Source organism: Anolis sagrei, chromosome 1, assembly GCF_037176765.1.
Source record: "Anolis sagrei isolate rAnoSag1 chromosome 1, rAnoSag1.mat, whole genome shotgun sequence".
Lineage (NCBI taxonomy): Eukaryota > Metazoa > Chordata > Lepidosauria > Squamata > Dactyloidae > Anolis > Anolis sagrei.
In genome coordinates, this window is record NC_090021.1 from 63,347,619 (window position 1) to 63,364,397 (window position 16,779).

The 16,779-nt window shown below is 38.3% G+C and overlaps 1 protein-coding gene across 1 annotated transcript; it reads right to left on the reverse strand.

The window, feature by feature from the left end:
- Window positions 1–303: 303 nt before the first annotated feature.
- On the reverse strand, window positions 304–15,619 carry LOC132761137 (sulfotransferase 6B1-like). Its single transcript, XM_060753759.2, has 8 exons — window positions 15,517–15,619; window positions 14,938–15,180; window positions 12,852–12,988; window positions 10,704–10,793; window positions 9,521–9,647; window positions 8,389–8,483; window positions 7,122–7,278; window positions 304–5,066 (listed from the first exon to the last, which is right to left on the reverse strand). Exons 2-8 carry the CDS (start codon window positions 15,137–15,139, stop codon window positions 4,936–4,938), a joined length of 939 nt encoding a protein of 312 aa, XP_060609742.2. The 5' UTR covers window positions 15,140–15,180; window positions 15,517–15,619; the 3' UTR covers window positions 304–4,935.
- Window positions 15,620–16,779: the final 1,160 nt, after the last annotated feature.

Genomic DNA, 16,779 nt, shown 5'->3' on the forward strand with positions numbered 1-16,779 from the left:
TAATTACCCGTGGAAACTCAAAAGTGATAGTGCTCTTGGGTTCCAGAGTTGAAGGGACTGTTATGCACCAAGCTAGATTTATGGGGATACTCCACTAAGCATTTAAACCAGGTATGGGCAAACCTAGGTCCGGTGGCCTTTTTCTCAGGCCCTCCTCTCTCTCAGCCTCCTATCATATTGTATCCTTCCTTCGCTTTTTCTTTCCTCCTTCCCTCTTTCTCCCTCCCTCCTTCCTTCCCTTCCACCCTTTCATTCTTCCTTCCTTCTCTTTCCTCCCTCCTTCCCTCTCTCCTTTTTTTCCCCTTCCTTCTTTTGTTCCTTTATTCCTTCCTTCCCTTTTGTCTTTCCTTCCTTCTCTCTTTTCTCCCTTCCTCCCTCCCCTCTTCTTTCTTCCTCCATTCCCTCCCACCTTTCCGTCCGTCCTTCCTTCCTTCCTTCCCCCTTCCTTCCTTCCTTCCTTCCTTCCTTCCTTCCTTCCTTCCTTCCTTTTGTCTTTCCTTATAATAATAATAACTTAATTTTTATACTCCACCACCATCTCCCCCAGGGGACTTGGGGCAGCTTACAAAGGGACAAGCCCAAGATTACAAATAAAAACAGAACACATTAAAATCAATCAAATAAAAACATAACATAGTCACAAAACATTATCATAAAAACAAGCTTATGGCTGAGATAAAAATCAAAACTGGGTTCAGGCTCAAGTAAGTGCAATGATTCCTAAATAGAGCTGAGAGAAAGTGCAAATTTCAAGTGACCAGGGCTGGAGGGGATACCCTTCGCCATAAAATGTAGAGGTTTCTTCTCTTTCCTCCCTCCTTCCTCCATTCCCTTTCACCCTTTCTTCCTTCTCTTTTTCCTTTCTCCTTTCCTCCTGGGGAATGTTTAGCTGGGAGAAGATAGAGAGGGAACACGAGAACCATATTACAAGATTTAAAAGGGTGACCCATTGAGAAGGAGGGGGAAAACTGACTTTCTGCTGCTTTAGAGACCAGGGAGCAAGGGAGCAATGGGTTCAAATGGCAGGGAAAGAGATTTGACTGAAAAGATTAGGAAGAACTTCCTGGAGAGTGGCATAGCCTGCCTGGGAGTGTGATGGAGCCTCCTTCTCTTGAGGCTTTTCCCCAGAGGCTGTCTATTTGGAGTGCTTTGATTATTCCTTCCTGTATGGCAGGGGGTTGTACTGGATAGCCCTTGGAGGTCTCGTCCAACTCTAGAATTCTATATGAGAAGTAGACAATACAGGGTCTAATGGATACACTTTTTCTCTCCTGTCCACCATCTCATCCTGACCAAGACCAACCCTTTAGGAATCCAAACTTATCTGTCTTTCCTTCACTTTCTGCCTCCAAAAGAGAAGATGAAGAGGAGGAAAGGGCAGGGATAGGACTTGAGGAGAATACCCTCCCTCCTGGCCTGCCCACCCCGCCCATGTGGCCCCCAAATTAGAAAATTTGCCCACACCTGATTTAAACTATTATGTAGGTTCACTCACTTTCTTCTTTCCCATACATGATCGTAGAATTAAACAAACTCAATTCTTTTGCTGGAAAAAGTTTTCTCTCTCAATCCTGCCCCCACCCTCCTCGCTGTCTTCCCAAAGAAATCAGATAGACTACGTAAAGCACAACCATGTTGTGGATAACCTCTACTTCACCCCTATCATTTGTAAGGAAGAAATGCAGCACACCTTTGATATTCAGGAGGAATTTGTACCTGCTGATACCACAAATGTGCACATTCAAATTCCTATTAAATAGAGCTGCTGTGATGTGGCCAGCAAGCCCCAGGCACCAAGCATGACTGGTATGCCTCAAAGGCAGAAGCTGGCAACCCTCCAGGTTCATAAATACAGCATTGTGTATATTTGAGTCCACATTGAATCTGTGGATCATAAGTCCATGGAAACACAGGGGGCACTCTATCAGCTAACCTTCCCATTCCCACTTATTGTTTCTATGTAGGAACTGAAGGGATAGCTAACATACATAATTGAGTGGACAATAACCCTGCTTAACTTCCAAGATCAAATGGGACCTGGTACTTTATTTTTAGAGCAAAATTATGCAGCATTATTTCAACAAAAAAGGACAACAAGTTAAGAGCAAAGTCTTCAGATAAAAAAAGTAAATTGGGAGGGGAGCTCTAGCCAAATGATAGGAAAGGCTATATCTCCATCTACTGTTGAAAATGAAAACCACACCCTCAGTACTGAAAGTAACTTTCTCAAAGATTACAAAACTTTCGTTTTGTTTAGGTTTTTGTAGACACCAGCTCTTTTCATTAGCTTCAGTTAGAATGCTCTGTAGCTTCAGTTAGAAGGTATTTGTTCACATCCTATAATGAAGGTATGTAAAATATATGGAGTCCTGGCAGTTTAGCAGTTATTTTAAGAACTTGAGGCAATCCAGAACTTTTTGAGCAAAAATTGTGTATCACTTTGTTTTACAGAAAATAAATATCTTAAACAAAATTAAAGTGGGAAGAGTAATGATTTTTAAAATATCAATTTAAACAAATAACAAACAACAACAACAACAGCAAAACACCAAACCATAAATTTATGGATGCTTACCCAGGATGAAGGTTTTTTTTTTCAGATTATTTGTTCTTCTTGTGAGAATAAAATAGATGAAGATTTAAGTAACTAAATCCCATTTTATTAGGCTCATGCCATGTGGAGACATAGATAGTTTGATTCCTCTCCCTTTTTTTTTTTTTTGTTCTTCTGAAATAAAGGTTAATTTTGATGTTTTATACTGTTTTTATTGATGGCATTGAATTGTTGCTGACACTGTGTACTGCCCTCAGTCCCCTTTGAGGTTGAGAAGGGTGGTATACAAATACAACAACAACACCAACAGAAACAACAACACCATTGCTCAGATGATTCATTGGAACTTGTTCCACAAATACCATCTGTCTGCAACTGCAACAAAGAACCAAGTATGGATTGTTGATGTTGCAATCCCAGGCAACAGCAGGATTGAAGAGAAACAACTGGAAAAGTTGACACGATACAAGGATTTAAAGATCAAACTGCAAAGATTCTGGCACAAGCCAGTCAAGGTGATTGGTACACTGGGTGCAGTGCCTAAAGACCTCAGCCTGCACTTAAACACAATTGGCACTGACAAAATTACCATCTGTCAGCTGCAAAAGGCCACCCTACTAGGATCTGCACACATTATTTGCCGATACATCACATAGTCCTAGACACTTGGGAAGTGTCTGATGCATGATAACCAGCATAGTGATCTTGTTTGCTGTTTACTAATCTTGTTATGTTTATAATAATAATAATAATAATAATAATCCAAAACAAACTTCCATCCATGGTTTGCTTACTATTATGTGCAGAGTTGGAGACATGATTTGTCTCCCTATATAAATGCCAAAATTGTATGCCATCAACAAACCATGGTTTATGACTCTGGAAATTATCACATTAGACAGTGAAACACTTTGGAGGTTCCTTAGATACAAGTGAAAATATCACTGCATAATGATACCCTCAATCCATTGCAAACCAGTCTTCAGGGTGTATTAAAGCTGTAGCAAATGAAATTGTATTTCCCCATCTTAAGGCTTCTCAATGTCCATTCAAACAGCTTTAGAAAGCCATTTCTGCCATGGATACTGTGAATCCACTTCTGCAGTTAGTTTTGGGGGGTGTGATGAGTATTTGCCCCTTCAGCTGCAAAGCAAAAAGTTAACGCCTTCTCCTTGATCATCCCCAATTGCTTTTTTTAAAAAACTGAATGAAGGAACTGCACCAAGCCTCTAAAATGGATTTCCCCTGTAAATTAAATGTTTCTTTTTCTTGGAAAGCAATAATATTTTACAGAACTGCCCACTCATGCATGTTTTTGCCTCATTACAAAAGCTGTGAAAGTGCAAAGTGCACCTTCCATTTGCAGAATAAACTCAATAAGAGAAGTTTTTAAATTGTAAATTGTTATTTTTAATTAATATTGAAAGTGTATGTATGAATGGTAATTCAGTACTGTGAAAATATGGAATCATAGAGATGTGCAATTTTGAATCTCTGAACGATCAGAGCACTGCAGTTCTAGCTTAAAAACCAAAATCAAAAAGGAAGCATGTATGAAGATAGGGGATGCACAGATTGGGAAGAGTTGCATCCCTGCAGCTATAGTAAGATCAACATGCTTTGCAATTTCTCTAAGGTCTCTTCCACACAACTGAATAAAATCTCACATTATCTGTTTTAAACCGGTGTGGACTCAGATGTTCCAATTCAAAGCAGATATTGTGGCTTGATTTTCTGGGTTATATGGCTGTGTGAAAGGGCCCTAAATGTGCTCAGAAATTCTTTGTCTGATAAGAAGAAGGGCTAGATAGGCAATGGCATACTCCTGTCACAAGCAAGGTGGGTTTATGATGGTAGAACCAGTTTTAGGAAACCTGTGTGATAACATCCTATTTTATCCTTAAATTGCAGATCTGGTCCTTGGTACATATTGGCCAGATAAGAGCACTGAGTAGTTGATCACAAAACTTTATTTAAGCTGCAGTGAAAAGGTGTCTGGTGTCTCAGGACAATAAAACAGACACACTGAGCAAGACAAAAAAACTAATCATTATGAAATTACTGTATGAAAAAGGCAAAATATACCATAATATATCACAGTTACACCACTAACTAGTATATGAAATTTCTTAGCCCATGCATATTGGGCAGGAAACATAGGCACATCCCATAATACTTCTATTAGCAGGAGGGGGAAATAGGGGCAACTGCAGACTACGCATCAGCATGCTACTTGTGAAAGAAGAGTTTCCTTAGGTCTCTTACTCAATGTGACATCTAAGTTCTAGAACTGATTAAAAATTTACTACAGGTAGTGGAATCACTTTTACATGCAAACATTTGCTTTCTATTGAGGCAAACTGAGATCTTTTTCTGGGTCGTCACGCCTTGCAATAGACATCATACTTTATCAAGGCTCCCACTTTGGTTCCTGCTAAACGCTCTCTGAATACTGTGTCCATTTCCTGGTTGTTCTCTTGACTAAAAAGTGTCTTCCAGTCACTTACAGAACCTAGAAGCAAATACATATACAGATATCTATTAGGCCTGTGCAATCAATGAAAAAAAATATTTCAATACTCATTACTAAATTACGGGGGGGGGGGGGCAATCATTTCTAAAGTGTTTTTTAAATATCGTAAGGGGTCCGTTTCATAACTATAACAAATAACATATTTTTCATTAAGTCATTGCACCAATGGGGAAACTTCAGGGACTTCTTTCTCCCTCACTATTAGAGTTAACAGGATGAAATTTGCTACAATTGTAGCACACATTTATCACTCTTAGTCCCCCCAAGTTTCAGAACATTTCACTCATCCAACATTTTTTGGGTTTTTAAAAAAGTTTTTATAAACAACATTTAAAAAAACAGACATGAGCTAACTTTTTTATTATCTCTACAATGGCACAAGATAACAAGGACATAAACCCCCCCCCCCCCCCGAGTTTCAGAAAGATTCATACATCTACTGATTTGGGGGAAAAAATTAATTTTTGACAAAAACTGTTTTTAAAAGCCACAACAGCTATCCCCTTGAATGCCTTTATATGGTACACAAAATATTATAGAACTTCAACTTAGAGATTTTCCTCATAGTGCAGCACAGATTCAATAATTTATTGGAACTCTAAACTACATACCAGGCTGCTGCTACAGACGAACAATAGCTTTCCCCTATCTCATTGGGGCTTTCTGATGTGAGCAGAATGCTGAGAAATGTAGTTTAGGGCAGGGCCTGTTGAATTCTCTGCCACAGGGGCCCTCACCTTCCCATACTAAATTTCCCAGAATTCTGTTCACATTAGAAGAAATTTGCTGCTGGATTTCAAATCTTAATGCGTTTCTCTCAGTCTCCCTCCCAGCTCGCTTGCCCTCCCACAATGGCAACAGGCAATCTGGCTCTCCTTAATTTAAAGAAGAATGGCCTCTTTGGCCTTGCTCCGTTGGTATGGTTTGCTTGTGCTTAAAATGAAATTAACTTTGGGAAAAGTCATAGGTTTTTCGATTCGTACGTTTTTTGTGTGTGCATCCCCTGCATTTCTTAATATTGCCTCGTATGTACAGATCTTACAAAATAGAGCTGACAAATGAGGTACAAACAACTTTTTGCATAGTCCTAATATCTATATATAAATGGAGGCAGCATGTCATAGCGGTTTGTTGGACTGCAACTCTGAAGAACAGGCTGCAAATCACCACTCATCCATGAAAGGGCACTGGGTGACCCTGGGCAAATCACACATTCTTAGGATCAAAAAGTCACATGAGAGCTCAGTTTAAGATCACCACAAGTTGGAAACTACCTGAAGGTACATACCAACAACACTGTATAATTATAGTGGATGTGATAAATACTCATGGTTTTACCTTGTGATATGAAAACCAAATGTTTGGGGTACAGGTAAACATATGCAGGTGATCTAAAATATTAGTTGTGGTGGTGGAGGAAGTGGGAATCTACCAGTCACTAAACTGAATTCCCATATTTGCTCCGGTAGACAAATATCCCAAACACTGCTAATAAATGGACAAATGAAAATGGGTGATAACATTCATAATGTGTGTGTAGGTGAACAAAAGACAGGAGAATGTTATATTCCCATGTTGTAAAATGCATATAATCACTCATTCTGAACCATAGGCTTCATATAGCACATAGCACTTTGCATATATAGCTTCTCATTGCTTTCTAAACAAGTAAAAAAAATTGTATACAGATCACCCTTCCTTTTGTTTAATGGCATTATGCTTCTTAAAGAAGGAGGATGGGAGTAATGATTTGTCTGACTCCCACTAATAATTCCTCAATCATTTCATGAGTATTCCATGAAAAATATTTTGTTCCCTTTGGTACCTATTTTGAAATACAGCTGAATGAATTCAAAACTTTTTTTTATTTCAAAAGAAAGCTGGATTTTGGTGCAGTACAAATGTCAGAAAGTAATATGTTAATTATCCAGATTTAGATGCTTTAGCAGTGATGAAATAGTAAACCCCGTTAAAATAAGGATGCAGCATTTACCAATAGGTGACTGTAATTTTAAGCATTTTAGAAAAAAATACCTTTACGGAAGAGGGCGTTACCAAATTCTCCATGGGTTGTTTTAGAATTATCTTTCATAGCGCTGAACGTACTCCTTTTTGCAACACCTTGAATATCTTCCTCATTTAGGTTCAGTCCTAAGAATTTAGCTATCTTCTCAGCTCCTAAAACTGTGTTCTGCAAAGACAAAAGGAAAGTCAGTTCTGCTTCCTGCAAGCTCATAAAGGTTGCATGGGAAGTGATATTATATGATGAATTCTACTTCCATTTAAACAAACTACATTAATTGATGGCTCATTTTCATGAATTGGCCTTCAAGGGTGCTGTATTGACTACAGCTACATTACAATGCATATATTGGAACTGAGCAAAGCACAGTAACATACAAAATCACAGATTGTAGTTGCTCATTACATGAATCCTCCCTGCTAAAAAGTCTGTGCTCCATATCACATGAGGTACCTTTGTTGGTGTTAATTATTTTCAAGATAGCTAGCACCTGTTGTGACATTATGAATGAGAGATCTTTTGGACGCCTTATTAACAGCCCTGAGTCTACCCACTTATCCATACTTATAATCTCTTCTTTAATTTTCTAAATTCACCAAGAATTGTTTTATTTTCTAATGAGTCATGTTCTCTCATGATATACCCTAATTAAAATAGCCTCAGTTGAGTCACTTTGGCTTCTAAAGAAAAAATGGGCTTGGTTTGCCTTGGCAGCCCACAGTATTTACAGAGCTCTCCTCCAGAGACACCCCCCCCTATTGTTGTGTTCCTTCTGTTGCAGTTTTATGCTTCTCACTTCTTTCCTGAACCAAAACAAACCAGCAACTAAAGCTACAAATGAAGGTACAAACACAACAACAAAAGTTTCCTTGTTTTTAAGATATGTTCCAGCATTCAACAGAAAAGCTTTAAAAATAAATTTTCACAGTGGATAATGTCTACAGTTTTGAACTTGTTAACTAGGTTTAATTTTGAATTTTGCTTATCTGTGAAGGTTTCTAAAGGCCCTTCCACACAGCCATATAACCCAGAATATCAAGACAGAAAATCCCAAATTATCTTCTTTGAATTAGAATATATGACAGTGAGGACACAGATGACCCAGTTCAAAGCAGATATTGTGGGATTTTCTGCCTTGAAGTTCTGATTTATATGGCTGTGCGGAAGGGCTGCTGAGTGAGCTCATGGCTACTGGTATCTCTTAGTTTAACTTTGCTCACACAATTACTGGGAAGAATCAATGGGGACAAGCCCATATCTTAGCAATATTGATAGTACCTCTTTCATTTCTTCATATGTGATTGGCATGACATTTTCTTCATCTATGTACTTATTCCACATGCAAAGAAAATCAATATAGGATCCCCAGGGCACTAGTGGAAATAAAAAATCAAGAAACAATAATCAGAGATAACTATTTAAAAATATTTTTGGGCATGCTGCATTCTCAGAGCATCCTATTTCAACATCGGTGAGACTTTCCCATACACTTTTCTATACACTTTAAGATGGTGTGAGAGAGAAGAAAACCATTTTACCTCTTGACTGTTTTCTGTTCATAAAGAGTCCAGTTCAGTAAGTTGGCTCAAAACAAGTCGCTTCATTATTTAGTTAGTTACATGTTCTGCTGTAATCAGTGTACAAATAATATAATGGGTTTTCCTTTTGTTAAAGTTATTATTTATTTAAGTTAACGTTTTTATGATCTACCCTAGGAGGTGAATGGCTCCAGGTAGGCTCCTGATGACACTTGCGAGTTTCCTATTGATAAGAGACATGATCCTGTGGAAACCCTGGTTGATCTCTGGAATGGAGAAGTCACCAAGATAACAGACATTACTGTGTGCAAGAATCCCTTCTCCTAGAACAGATCCAGGTCATTTAGTTAATAAAGAGAGGGCAGTGATGAAATGAGTAGGATAAAGAGTAGAGTACCAACAGTGGAAAACTCAGAATGGGTTTGGCCAAACATAGGCTTACTCCCATTAAAGGGCATACTAAACCTCCAGCTGTTTTTTAAAAAAATATGTGGGCATCTCTGAGGACCTGTAGAATCAGAGATCTTAATATATTTTCAGAACTTCTCAGATGGAGTTGGGAAGGGGTACACAAATTATTATGGTTTTATTTTATGCTCACTTTACAATAAGAGCTTGGGATTGTCAGGCTCTGTTGATATTATTGGAATGCAACTCTTAGCAGCCCTAACCATCATAGACAATGGTAAAGAATGCTAAGAAATGAAACACCGTTTAGGAAGCCTAAGTATTTAAATCCCTTCATGCAGTATAATCCGTTCATTTCTGGCATTTATTGACTGGATAAGAAAGGCGTGGTTGCGATATTCGTGTGTGTGTGTGTGTGTGTGTTCATTATATAATTAGTATGAATGAAAAATTAGACATCCTACCTTGTCCCTTCATTAAGTCTTCAAAGAATGGTCCAAATGTGTCGTATGGTGGGTATGCAGTAAAGGTATTTGAAAAATGAAAAAAAGATGCAGCTACATCTTTTGGATTCCGAATCAACATCAGGACCTTTTTAAAAAAAAGAAAAAAAAGAAAATCAAGAATGTGAGAATTATGGATGAAAGAAAATGATATTGTAGTTTCTAAAATATATTACTATCTAGTTTCAAAAACCACAGTATATTACTGCAATGTTATGTACACCCTCTTAGGAGTAACCCACATTTAATTCATTGTGAATTATGTGGGAAACTTGCATAGGGCAGGGCTTCATAACTCATAACTAATGTATCTTCACCAATAATATATGCTAAGTTTTTCCCCATACAATGTAAATTGGGAGTAGGCTCAACCCACTCTATTTAAGAATATGATCCTCTAATTTTATTTTATACTTATATTAGCTCAATATAATACAGTTCAAGTAAGGAAAAATAATTTTTCAGACATTGTTAAAAGTTCTAATGAAATCTGCACAGAAAGTCACACAAATCAAGAAGTTCTTTGTCATGTGTTATTTTTGTATCTTGTTCTAGGTGCTTAATGTTGACTAATGGTTGCTGGGAGACATTATTCAATATAATATGTTGGATTAAATGTCTGCGTGGTTCTCTTATTCATTTTGGAGAAGAGTAAGACAGCAAATTTGATATCACTGTGAGGACTTGACTTTTCTCAAGAGAGGGATGGCAGCTGGAAAGAATATTAATAATGCTACCATTTTCTATACATAAAACAGTGTTTAGTGCACAACTCTATTTATGTGTGTGTGTGTGAAGAATATTTTTTGTTATGCACACTACACAGACCACACTGGTAATATGATGTTCTTGACTGTAATAGGATGTGGATAACATGGGGATGTATGTGTTGTATGTACCCCATTATGTCCTCAAAAGAGGCAACAGGTGACGGGCAGTCATAGGGTGTTCCAAGTCCAGCAAAGAGCTGTCAATCAATCAAAACTTTATTTGTATCCCACCCCCCACATGTTGTAGGGGTGGCTAACAACATGAAATAATAAATAAAGCAAATGAGCAATGTAAGATGTGGTGGTGACACTTAGATTAGGGGATGGGCCAGAAGGGAACAGAATAATTACAGTGAATTAAAGATTTTACTCACTTTGGCTTTGTTTTTGAAGACTGATACTGGAAATTTATCAGGACGAAGATGTGAAAATATCACTCTCCTAGAAGGATAACTCTTCATTCTCTTTCATAGAGAAAATAAATATGAAATTGAGAAATAATAATTTAGAAATAATAACATCAAAGCTCAAAAACACCCAGGTGGTAAATACAAAACTGACTACTGGAAGGAAAGTTTGCTGCACCTCAGGACTGTGGACCCTGGCATTTTGCAGACCCTAGCTCTGTACCCTGCCACCATCTCCCATAAGAACTCAGGGCAGCTTACAAAATAGCACACAAAGGTGCCATACATAGAATACATAACACATGAAATAAAATACATCAACATATGAAAACAATAATACATAACATAAACCTGGCATATAAATTGGGTAAAACAACCTCTATTAAAACAGTCATTTAAAAGATCAATGTAATCAATGTAGCAAACCAGTTGAATGCACACAATGTAGATATAAAGTCCATTTATTTATTTTGTCTGACAATTTTTCTCCTCAGGAATGGGGAGGTACATTTTATTTTGGCCTAATCTGGCAGTCAATATTTTTGTTTCTATATACAAACCATAAATACCCCATGCATTTTTATGTTTATTTGTAGAAAGGCAGCATATAACATAAACAAACGAATAGATAAATAAATATTCTGCACTTGGTTATGTACAAGGACGGTCTACAATTGTATATATATAAAATCAGGATTTTTGATTACATTTATGTCATTGATAGAAACACCCAGAATTTAATCCAAAATGTTAGATCATATCTATACCCATATATATGTAACACCTTGTTCACTGGCATTTTTGTGCCTTGTTCTATTTTACTGTCTACAGCTTAAAATATTTATTTATTTATTTAATAAAAAAATAAATTAAAAACCAGGATCTGCTGGACCCGTGACTTTACAGTAATATAGAAATCATTTTACCCACTCCCCTATCACAATGGAGAGCACCCACCACTTAAGCATGTGGCTCAAAACTACATGAGCTACATGAACTGATGCACATTACAGGCCCTATTTTGGAACAACCCCTGATTTACCTTATCCAAATTTAAAGTTTTTAATTCATGTTGCTGCACATGCTCACACTATGCATCATTACAACATTTTTGAGCTGCTTTCAATCCAGATTAAGTAGGCAGGGCATTGGAAACCTCTGTTCTAGAGGTTTCCAAAAGGATCTAACAAAATTATAAAATTACCTGCCAAACAGAGACAGTTGAACTTTTCCTCTACAGAAGTAAATGGGTTCATACATGTAACAATTTGGTCTTGGGGGAGCCAATCCACATAGGGGAATACACACTGCCCACATAATGTTAGACCAGTGCAATTCAGTACCACAATATCCACATCATGCACAATGTAGGGCAGATTAAGGACCTTATCACCTTAAATGAGGGATTCGCCACGCATTGTGGCACTGCTACCCTGCCCCTTTCATCGTGGAGCCCTGTCAGAAGTAGATGTGTGTTGTGTAATGGGCTTTGTGGTGAAAGGGGCAGGGAAGAAGCATACGAAGGGTAAATCAGCCCATTTGATGAGGTCATAAACTGTGTTCCCAATACCTTAAATGAGAATTACAGTGCAGTAGTTTGAATTAGCCCAATAATTCACATCAGTGCATCAGTGCAAGGTTAATTCGAATCAAAGTTGGGGGGTAGAATCAATGAAAAAAAATGCATCACTGTCAAGTTGCCATTCCAGCACAAACAGGCCCCGCTTTCCAAATGGCCATCTGATATGGTCTTTAGTTTCGAATTTGACATTTAGAGTGCTTATGAACAGCTGTGGTGTGGAAGGTGGTAGTGTCTGCTCCTCCAACATGAAGAATGTCGGTGTACCTACAAAGGCCCAATAGTTGCCAGCCATGATTATGATTGGCCTGGAACCTGGAAGAGATGTCAGCTAATCAAATACAGCAGCAGAAGGATGTATTTTAAATATCAGAAAAGTAACATGTGTGCAACGATATAAAGCATCCTCATTCATCTCTAGCACTGGCAGCAGCAACAATTACATAGAGGAGGAGGAGAGGCTAAAGAGCAAGGAGAAGTATAAGTATGTATTTAAGCACCCATTCAGGTTTCTGTATAAGTAGGCAAAGGTTCACCTTGTACTTTTCAGGATCTCCAATTTCCAAGAAGGGCATTTCTGCCAGTAGTAGCTCTTTGTTAAATTTGTGAGGTTCATGTTTCTTTGCAGAGGTTGCTACTAAATCTGTAACAATCTGACCAACCCAGTTATTACCTAGAAAAGAAAAAGAGAATTAGATTTTTTTTTTTTTACCCCAGGGGTAATCCATAGCCAAGGTTAGCTATGAAGCAAAAGATGCAAGAGTTATTTTAAGTTATGCTCAAATCAATACATTTCATTGACTTACATTCATAGCAAGCTAGCATCAACTCTAAGTGAGTGTTCACGTCTATGTCTATATATGTGAAGCAAACTTACCATAATTTTCTCCAGGAGTTGGCCAAATTTCAGTCTATTTTGATGCACTCCACAAAACCTTTGCTGTAATTTTAAACACTCTATTAAGTGCACAACCATTGTTTCTTTATGAAATTGATTTAAATCTTGACCTGTTTCTCAGCAAAATCTTGATACGCTAGGTGAGTTCACTTGATGAAATCTATTCCCTGGGCATGAATATAGCTGTAGAGAGGGAGCTAGAGAAATTAGGATACTGTCCCACAAATAAGAATTCTGCCTCATAAAATTATTCATTCTCAAACTTTATAACATTATTCTGTGTTTTCAAACCATTTTTGACCCTAAGGCAACCTTAACATGGAGTTTATATTTGCAGGTTCCGAGGGAGTTTGCCTTTACCTTCTTCTGAGCCTGAGGCCCTTTCTACACTGCCATATAATCTGCATTATCAAAGCAGATAATCCACATTACCTGCTTTGAAATGGATTATATGAGTCTACATTGCCATATAATCCAGTTCAAAGCAGATAATCTGCATTTTATAAGGCAGTGTAGACCCCTTCCTCACAGCTGAATAAAATACCACATTATCTGCTTTGAACTGGAATATATGACAGTGTAGACTCAGATAACCCAGTTCAAATAAGATATTGTGGGATTATGGCCATGATATTCGGAGGGCCGTTCCAGACAGGGCTTTATCCAAGGAGCATTCATGTTTAAAAAATGTGAATGTTACTGGGGTCCTGTCCACACACAGGTTTCCAGATATCCTTCTGGGAGTGGCCTGGGAGGGCACCGGGACATTCTACCCCTCTCTCCAATAGCCCTATAAAAGCCCTTTTAAAAAGTACTTACCCGGCCTCCATTAGAGAGCTGCAGCAGCTCTCCTAACATGTAGAAATGCTGTGTCAGGAGAAGAGGGGGCGGGAGCGATATTCCTCCTCCTCCCCCTCCCTCTTTCTACTGGCAGTCCAGACAGTATTCCCACAGTTTTCTGGGCTAAATTAGCCCAGAAAACTGTGGGAATGCCAACCCCCTCCTCCAAAGCCCTAAAAAAAACCCTTTAAAAAGAAAAGTACTTACCCGGCCTCTATTGGAGAGCTGCCACAAAAAGTTGCAAGTGCTTCATCATGGACAATTTGCAACTTGTAATAACTGAGAGTATTCCCCCCCCCCCCCCCCGGTGGAACAGTGGGTTAAACCAGTGAGCTGCTGAACTTTGAATCTGGAGAGCAGGGTGAGCTCCCATTGTTAGGCCCAGCTTCTGCTCAATTTATTCAGTAGCACAAGAGGGGGGGAGGGGTCAGCCTTTACATGACCCAAGGTTTGGATCATTTTAAGCCCCCTGGTGGTGCAGTGGTTTAAACCGCTGAGCTTGCCGGCCAAAAGGTTGGCAGTTCAAATCTGGGGAACAGGGTGAGCTATAAATGATTCAAACACTATTTACTATTCTGTCCTCATTTGACTTCAGCCGAAGGTTTGTTGACCCAAATAAAGGCTATTGAATTGAACTGACTGAAAATCTGGCAATAGTCATTAACTTTCTTTCCCCATTCGCACTCTCCCCCCAGCTAACTGTATTGGCTCATTATTATAACTAATTGAAGACAAACTTTTCTGATTCTATCATTTTACACTTTGGTCTCCCTTATGCTAGGATTCCAATCAATTTTAACCTTAAGCAACTCTTCTAATGACAGTTTCAGTTCAAATCACTCATGGTAGACTATATAGATATAGATATATCAAAGGCGACTCACCACATTTACAATATCCATCTAGAATGACATCATCACTCCTTGCTTCAAAAGACTCAAGAGCTTTGAAGACCTCTGGGCTGCAAAGAGTTGTAGGGTACACAATGCCATCGTAAGTGAATAGCTTTTGTTCTGGAGTCATCTTTTTACCAGCTTCCATTGCTTTTTCCACAGCCTCGACAAATTTATTTCTAACATATGCCATTTTACACTTCTTTTCTTCTTTTTTCAGGAGATAAAAAGATTCTATAAAGAAAATAGATATGGTTAGGCTTTAAACATGTTACTTGTTTTTAAAGTGGGTTGTATTGTGTTTGTATGTTTCTAAATTGTGCATCAATCTGGTAAAATGTGTCCTGCTAGACAGTTTTTCTTTCAAACACTGTTGCTGTTGTGTCTCTTCAAGTTATTTCTAACTTAGGATAACCTTTTCGGGAGTTTCTTGCCAAGATGTTACATGTCCAAGATCACTTAGTTCTCACGTTCTCCTCCTTCTAAATTTTTATTCCTTATTTCTCTGAATGCAATGATTGAATATGGAGATATGGCCAAATAATATTTCAAAGATGCACTAATACTTACCTTCAGTCCAATGGAACGCTTAGACAGATCTCTGCTGCTTTTCCTCTGTCTGTGTCTCCGGTTACTGGAACCTTGAGATTATTTTTACAACATATTTGCATTTGTTAAGGTAAACGTTCAAAGTTCACTTTTATACAAGCTGGCAGAGAATATCAGTATTTTGTTAACAAATGCAAAAGATTGTGATATAACTCTGCTTATCAGCCTCCTTCCTATCTGGCATTTTATTTGCTTAACAAGCTGCAGCCTCCAGAGAACTAAAAAGAAAGGGCACACGTTTAATATGGGACCAGGCCTGGTTTTTTTGTGGTTAGTGTTCTCTCTTCCCTTTCCACTTTTAACATTGTTTTTCTCAGTATTGTCGAAGGCTTTCATGGCCAGAATCACTGGGTTGTTGTAGGTTTTTCGGGCTGTATGGGCATGTTCTATAAGCATTCTCTCCTGACATTTCACCTGCATCTATGGCAGGCATTGTTTTTCTCAGCATTTTTTCTCCCCCTCCCCCTTCAGGTTTTTCTCCCCCTCCACCTTCATTTTGTGTTTCTTGATCCATGTCTTCTACAATATTTCTTGTTTTCCTCTATCCATTCCATAATCTTCCTATCAAATAGCATAATAGAATCATAGCGTTGGAATATATCATCCAGTCCAGGGCCCTGCCATATAGGAATATGCAATGGAAGTACACCCAACAGATAGCCTCTGTTTAAAAACCTCTAGAGAAGAATACTGTACTCCAAAGCAGTGTTCTTAACTATCAAGTAGTACTTACGACCAGCAAGAAGTCCTTCCTGGTGTTTAAGCCAAACCTCTTTTCCTGCACTTTGAATTCATTGCTCCTCTGGACCAAGAACAAACAAGCTGTTATTGAATATTATGTCACTTTAAAAAATCTATTCTGAAGCTCGGTATATCCATTTCCATAAGCTGTTCCTCCAAGGGCGTGGTTTTCAGGGGTTTTTTTACCATTTTGTTTGCCCTCCTGGACATATGTTCCAGCTTGTCAACATTCTTCTAAAATTGTTGTGGACAGAAATGAGCACAATATTCCAGATGAGGCCTGACCAAACCAGAATAGAGTGGTACTATTACTCCCCTCAGTCTAGACACTGTACAACATTTGTGCAACCTATAGCTACTGCCAACGTACTATTTCATTCTTTTCCCATCAAATCATCACAGGATCTTCCATGTACTTGTATTTTTGAGGGCTGTGGCTGCCAACCAGAGGCGGTCCTAGGTAAGTTTCAACGGTAAGCAAAC